Raw genomic sequence first — 7,760 nt, forward strand, 5'->3', positions numbered from 1 at the left:
TCAAAGAAAACGAACAAATATCACCGTTTCCACAAAAATATGAAGCAGCACAACTGTTTTCAGCATTGATAATAATCATAAATGTTTCTTGAGTATCAAATCAAATTGTAATTGTTCTGAAGGATCATGTGACACTGCAGACTGGAGTAATGATGCTGAAAATGATCACAGGAATAAATGACATTTTACAGTACATTTCGCAGGTACTTTAATAATAACAATTATATACACACACATATAAAATAATGTGTGTGTTTCCATCGTAGGTTAGGTCTTAAATTTCATGTAAGGTGGTATTAAAAAGGTCTTAAAAAGTCTTAAATTTAACTTGTTCATATCTGCAGATACCCTGTTATATATTGCTTGAAAAAAATGCTGGGTTATTTTTTAAACCCAAACACTGGGTTGAAACTGTTGTGTGAGAAAGATGGGTTGATTTGATCCAATTTGGGTTTGTTCCTTTTTGACCCAGGGCTGGGGTTGCTAAAATGACCCAAACTGGCTTGTTTTTAACAATTTTAAAAAAGAGTGTTTACATGCAGTATGATCGGATCTGATATGTATGTCTATGTCTCAGGGCTGGTTTGCTGGTCGTAATCTGGCCGTGTCACAGGTCACAACCAAGTATGTGCTGTGGGTGGATGATGACTTTATCTTCACTGCCAACACAAAGCTAGAGAAGCTGGTGGATGTGCTGGAGAAAACCACACTTGACCTGGTGAGAAAACATTCAAATATATACTGTGTTGCATATATATATATATGAAGAGTTTCGTTGCAAAACGAGATAACTCCGTTTTTAACATTTTTGTCAAAACATGTTTATTATTATGTTATCATGTTATTATTTTGTTTTATGGTGCTACTTAGCTGTATTTTTTAAGTTATGAAGGTTTAAATCAAAACAAACCAACTGCAGTTGAATTGATATGAATTGGAATGCACAACCAAAAAACAAGATTTTTGAAAAATTAAAAAAACGGAGTTCTCTCGTTTTGCAACGAAACTCTTCATATATATATATATATATATATATATATATATATATATATATATATAGAGAGAGAGAGAGAGAGAGAGAGAGAGAGAGAGAGAAGAAGAAGAGAGCTAGTTCAAGACGAGCGTCTATGGTTAAAACGTTTATAATCTTTAATTTTTTTTAGAAAATGACCGATCGTTTCGCTAGATAAAACCCTTATTCCTCGTCTGGTATCGTTTAAAGCCCTTTTTAAGCTGCACTGAAACTGTAATTTTGACCTGGGCCAATTGAAGTCCTATAAGGAGAATAATCCTGGAATGTTTTCATCAAAAACCTTAATTTCTTTTCGACTGAAGAAAGAAGGACATGAACATCTTGGATGACATAGGGATTAGTAAATTATCAGGAAATTTTTACTTTAAAGTGGACTAATCCTTTAAATGTTATTTGTCAAATAAAGAAAAACACTAAATAAATATACTTACAATCCCGTTTTATCTAGTGAAGAGCCATTGCAGAGACATTGTATGTGTTTGGTGCCTCAGGTGCACATCAATGGCTTAAAAACCCCTTGAGGACTTTTTCCATTGCACAGGGAGCAAAGTATTCCTTCTTCTGCTCCCTCTTGTGGTGAGGAACTTACACCTTTGGAACTGGCAGAGTCCCCAGTTAAACCTTTAATCAAGATGGTACCATCCCACTTCACAATATCCACAGCAACAGCCTCAGTCTCTGCTAATTGAAAATCTCAAGTGGTCTAGGAGTAGACACACTTCTCATAACCTCACTATTGTTTTTTCATCTCACAGAGTTGTTAGGTGCAAATGTTTTGCTTACTGGAATTTCCCTCTGAGAATGGATTTTTGAAAAAAAAAAAAAAAAAATGTGTTCTTCCCATTTTTTATACAGTTCATTCAACTGAGTATGTCATCTGACATAAATACAGTTTGCATTATGCTTTAGGCAGGAGCAGATCTAGGGCGGATTATTGCTCTGGAATGGGTCATCTATGTGACCTTTCCATTGAATGAGTCTTCTGTGTGCACAACCACCCAGATGGAGACATGCCCTGGAGAAGCAGAGAAGCTCATCCACTTTTATAAAGAGAAGAGATACTCGGAAAGAGATACTCTGTACTAAAGAGTGTCCTCCACTTCGATTTATCATCCCTGCATTGTTTTTAGTGTTTGGTTGCTGTGTGTGTTTAGGTTGGAGGCGCAGTTCGTGAAGCTACAGGCTACACTGCCACCTACAGGCAGACCATCTCAATTGAGGCTGGAGAGGAAGACGGGGACTGTCTGCACATGCGGAGAGGCTTCCATCATATCATCCAGGGGTTTCCTCATTGCGTGGTCACTGATGGAGTCATCAATTTCTTTCTTGCCAGGACAGATAAAGTGCAGCAGGTTGGCTTTGACCCCCGGCTAGCCCGTGTTGCTCATCTGGGTGAGTTTTCAATGGAGTGCAAACACACAAGTAGGTGGTTCTAGGATTGTGGTGTATATTTTACAGCAAAATGTATAAATATAAATTAGGGATGAACTGATATTAAGTTCTGGCAGATACCGACGAGCTAATAATTGTTTTCATGTTATGAAAACATACAGTATGAAAATGTAATTCATTTTGAGATCCACAGAAGATTACTTTTTACATTATCAAATTATTAGTGCATTTATTTATATTACTTTTATTTTATTTGAAAGAAATTAATACTTTTATTCAAGAATGCATTAAATTGATCAAAAGTGACAGTAATGACACTTATAATGTTACAACAGATAAATACTGTTGAACTTTCTATTCATCAGAGAATCCTGAAAAAATGCATGATGGTTTCTACAAAAATATTATGTATTAGCACAATTGTTTTCAACATTTATAATGATAAGAAATGTTTCTTTAGCATCAAATCAGCATATAAGAATGATTTCTGAAGGATCATGTGACACTGAACTGTACCGAATGACCTGATGCTTCGGGACATGTGTATGAGGAAGTAAAAAAATGTGAATTTTTCAAATAGTTAAAAGAGGGAGTTAGTAACTTAATTTGCTTCATGACCATGTGGTCCTTGGCAGTTGACTGAATGATGTCACATCCTGTCACATGATATTGACTGCATGGCTTGATCCAAAATGGTCCCTTTGTATTGGTTACTCTGAATTACATCAATTAAATTAATTTCATTCCCATCATGCCAGAATAAAAAATATAAACATTTATTACATTTTAAGATATTTTAATCACAAATGAAATGGCTGTATTTGGCCTTTGGACGGTTAAACTGAATGAACTTTTGACATGTTCCAAAAAATATATGTAGCAAAATATAATTAAAACCTTTCGGATTCATTAAAAGAGGTTTAGTTGTAGTACCTTACATACTTTAAGGCCTTTGGACAAAAAAATGACAAGTCACGTGATTGCCCCTTAGATATATATATATATATATATATATATATATATATATATATATATATATATATATATAATGCATTATATTCAGGTGTGCAGAATTATTAGGCAGGTTTGCTTTTACAGGCAAAATGAGCCAAAAAAGAGATTTAACTTAGACTGAAAAGTCAAAATTTATTAAATACTCATGAGAAGGACGCAATACTAATGCAATACTTGAAATTGCAAAGTTAAAGCATGACCAATGGACAGCAAAATGCTCATTGGGTCAGCGGGGTCATACAAAAACAGGTGGAAAAGAAATGACACATGCTAACTGCAAAATAATTAAGAATTAAGGTGAAGAATTAAGTGTGAAACCATCAGGAACCCTTTACTCTCCAGCGCCACCATTTTCCAGAACTGCAACCTACCTGGAGTCTCCAGAAGTGCAAGGTGTCAGGATCTCAGAGACTAGGTTAGCTAAAGAATCCTAAAAAATGACCCGCTCTTAATAAGAATCACAAGCTGAAGTGTTATAAAATACACGAAGACTGGGTTTTTATAGGCCTTATAGATAGACAGCTTGAGAGTGACTCCTGAAGGACCAGCACCACATCCTCTTGTACCACTGTTTGAAGAATTTATCTTCCAGAATCTGGCAGTAAGTTTTGGAAGATAATTTTTAGTCTCTGCAAGACAGACATTTCAGGATAAAAGATGGACTAAAGGTGAACTCCCACACTATAATCAGAAAATCAACTTGCCTAATAATTCTGCACACAGTGTTTATTATATATATATATATATATATATATATATATATATAGTACAATATAACTGTTTTTACTGTATTTTTTGGTCAGCAGAAGAGACAAAAAATCTTACTGGCCCCAAACTTTTGAATGGTAGTAAATTTACTATAAATCCTGCATGTTTCAAACATTAAACAGCAATTTAAACAGCAATTTTCAACATAATTGTAGACTAAAGAAATCAGTCACACAGACACAAAAGAACACCATGGTTCACAGAGACAAAATTAATTTTCTCTTTTCCATAATTTGTTTTGCAGAGTTTTTTATTGATGGGCTCGGCTCCCTGCACGTTGGGTCGTGTGATGATGTCATCGTGAACCACGCCACTAAGATCAAGCTCCCGTGGGGCCAGTCGGAAAGCGACAAAACGTACGCGAAGTTCCGTTACCCTCCCGCTTCATCTGATGCGACACACACCAAAAATGGCCTCTTGTACTTCAAAAACCGCTTCCAGTGTCTAACACACAACTGAACCCACTCTGACAATGCCTCCTTCCCTTTCTCTCATCCTCCCTCAAACGAACACTCTCTCCCTGAGTAGCTAAAGGGGCCCGTGAAGACACTAGAGGTGTGCTGTGTATACTGTATACGGTCCCATGTGAGTAAAAGGGAGTTGTTTTGGAAAAGGTCCTAATGTGATCAAACATGACTGACGGATGAGACGTGCAGTGATGGCTGATTTACATTTTTTTGATACCTGAAGATGTCGTATTTTTGTGTCTCTTTTCTTTAGCTTTATTTTTGTTCAGAAGAATTCTTTAGATACAGATCAAACTATTCCGTAAATTATGCACAGCCGTCTTTTTTTCTCCTCAGCCAATCATGTTTCATTATCACATTTAAAGTTATAGTTAGCCCAAAAATGAAAATTCTGTCATAGTTTACTGACGCGGATGTTGGTTCAAACCATAAAAGAGACTTCCAAGCCCCAAAATGACACGGAGTAAGTAAATTATGACAGAATATTTTAGTTTTGAACTAGTCCTTTAACCGACGAGAGTACAGAAAATTTCTTTTGAAACTGAAGAACGAAGAGAAAACTGTGGCGGTAAACATTTGAACTGTGACTTTTAGAATTTTTAAATCCAGTTCAAGGGAGACACTTTCTTTGGGACATTCGCAGGGAATGTCACATCAGCTCCCTTTCTGGCATTAATCGTGTGTGTACCTGTGTGTGTCTGTTTTATTGAGGGTCGTCTCTCTGTACGTTTGCACTAAAACAAATGGACTTCAATTGGAGAGACCAGACCCTCAGCATCATGGAAAGAAGGAACAGACTGAACATCATTAGCAAGCTAAAACCACAGACAATCCAACATATCACTCTCATTATCTCTTTCCCTCTCCCATACACACTCTGTCAGATTTCTCAGCGAGAGATGGAGGAGTGATTCATTGTGTATCAGTAAAACCTTCTGAATTTGATATTTTTCTGTTCTAAAGAGTGACTGTGCCAAAGGCTGAATCACTGTCCCGGTATGGTTTATTTATTTTTTGTACGTTTTTATTTCCTTGATTCTGGGGTCTTTTTTAGATTTTGTCCCATTGTACTGAAGCATGCAGCCTGGTTTAAATATCAGCCAGATGTGAAGCAGTAATGTGAAGTCCAATGCCACCTTTTATAAATTTAGTTATCAATCACCCATCATGAGCATATAGTCCAAAGGCACTTACTATGATTGCATTTTTATTGTGTTTGAGCTGGATTTCAACCAAAGCCAGTTTTGGGTGGGGGGAAAGGTCCAGTCGGTTGCTTTTGCTATGCAGAATGGCTGAGACAACTAAACTTAATAAAACCAAAAAAAGCAATATTAATAGAGTAAATAGCACAGATGTACAAATAATAAAGTAGTTACTATAAAATAAAATGGTTATTCAATTTTAACTACAGTAGCAGTCAAAAATTTGGATAAAACTCATTCTTTATTAGTATTATTTTCTACATTTTGTTATAATTTTTGTGATAAAAAAATTGAGCCCCAAAAAAATGTATAATTTTTTTTACATTTTAGCCTCAAGTATCAAAAAATCTGCCCAATAATTTAAGTAAAAAATTACATTAGGCTTTGTATATATTTCTCATCCAAAATAAAGCTTTGAGGTCACAAGAAACAGTTTGTCCAAACCTTTGACTAGTACTGTATATTTGATAAGGAAATTAAAAACATAATAATTTACCTTGACCGTATGCAGCCACATTCTGTAGAGTAAAAGCATGTGAGAATCTGGTGTAATTGATGTCTAATCCAATGTATAGCATAATTGAAGTTGTTTATTTGTATATTGTTTGTTTTTCTGCGTGTGTGAGAGAGAGATAAGCGTTTCGAGTGGGATTTACATTGTTGCTCATGAACAGCATGAGGCCCTAATGACTGTTTGCCACATTATCCACCGAACCACAAATTCTTCAAATAACATTTAACATTATGATTATACGTTTCTGTGCGAGTGTGTGTGATAGTTCCTTTTCTGTTACATCCTGTCTAAAAATGGTGCCATACAGGAGTAAATACGTGCATGGCAGTCCAAAAAGCCTTAAAAGAGGTGAAGAAAATGATAGCGCTCAGAGGTTAAATACGTAATGGAGTTTAATAAATACATAGGTTGAATACAACATGCAATGGTGTAAAATGAAATTGAAAACTCTTGTGCACTTGTTTTATATCTTGAATGCCATGTGACACCCCCTCAAAACAGAGAAAAATGTCTAAAGTTCGGTAACACTTTATTTTAGTGTCCTTGTTACACATTACGTGTAGTTACTATAGTTGTAACTATAATGCATAATTACATGCAGTTAACCTTAAACCCAATCCTAATCTTAACCCTAACCCTATAGTAAGTACATGTAGTTAATTAATGCTACTCTACTTAAATGTATAATTACACTGTAACAAGGACACCTAAAAATAAAGTGACCTAAAATGGTTTTAAATTGTACTTTATCACTCTCTACCAGTCATTGAGCTTAGTTCAGTCCTAAAAAAGGCAAGTGGAGGATGCAGTCCTGCAATACTAAGTATAGAGCTGCTATGATGCCGTGTGGAGAATGCTTCCATTAATATGCCCTGCATATCCAGGTGTAAGCATGAGCGTAAGGTCAAAAATGGAGCATGCAGAAGCATTGATTTAAGGCTACTTGATTCTTACGGTTAGTTTCTGATAAGCTTAAGGGGATGGGAGCAGAACAGAAGTAAGAATATCTGATACTCTGGCTGTGTATGAAATGATGAGATTGACGTTTTGATTACTATTTTTAATTCCCTGCTTCCTTCTCACATCACTGCAATGATTTTCTCACTGTGTCTGCATGACTCCTAATTTCTGTTGGTGTTTTGTATCTCTAATACAAATCTAATTCTCTGTCCCCCCAAAAAGTGTTGCTGCCTATTGATCATTTTTTTAAAAGAACAATGTAGTATGCAAAAGTCCCTGAAATATAAAAAAGGGGTTAAGAACAATGTTTTTTCTTTTATTTTTTTTTTTGTAAATGTCAGAAAACGCATTTGTTGTTGAATGGAATGAGATAAAGGCTTTGGTGATAACATTTGTCATGTCTTCTGTCT

At 35.5% G+C, this 7,760-nt stretch overlaps 1 protein-coding gene across 3 annotated transcripts in view; it reads left to right on the forward strand.

Moving 5' to 3' along the window:
• b4galnt1b (beta-1,4-N-acetyl-galactosaminyl transferase 1b) overlaps nucleotides 1-7,720 on the forward strand; it is a 56,342-nt gene extending 48,622 nt beyond the window's left edge. For 2 of the 3 annotated variants that reach the window (XM_067372921.1, XM_067372920.1), the window contains exons 10-12: nucleotides 578-718; nucleotides 2,188-2,455; nucleotides 4,452-7,720. In XM_067372921.1, coding sequence (XP_067229022.1) covers nucleotides 578-718; nucleotides 2,188-2,455; nucleotides 4,452-4,666 — 624 coding nt within the window. In that variant the 3' untranslated portion in view covers nucleotides 4,667-7,720. The remainder of the gene's footprint in view (nucleotides 1-577; nucleotides 719-2,187; nucleotides 2,456-4,451) is intronic. The other variant, XM_067372922.1, reaches the window with a different exon arrangement.
• The last annotated feature ends 40 nt before the right edge of the window (nucleotides 7,721-7,760 follow it).

Source organism: Chanodichthys erythropterus, chromosome 21, assembly GCF_024489055.1.
Source record: "Chanodichthys erythropterus isolate Z2021 chromosome 21, ASM2448905v1, whole genome shotgun sequence".
Taxonomy (NCBI): domain Eukaryota; kingdom Metazoa; phylum Chordata; class Actinopteri; order Cypriniformes; family Xenocyprididae; genus Chanodichthys; species Chanodichthys erythropterus.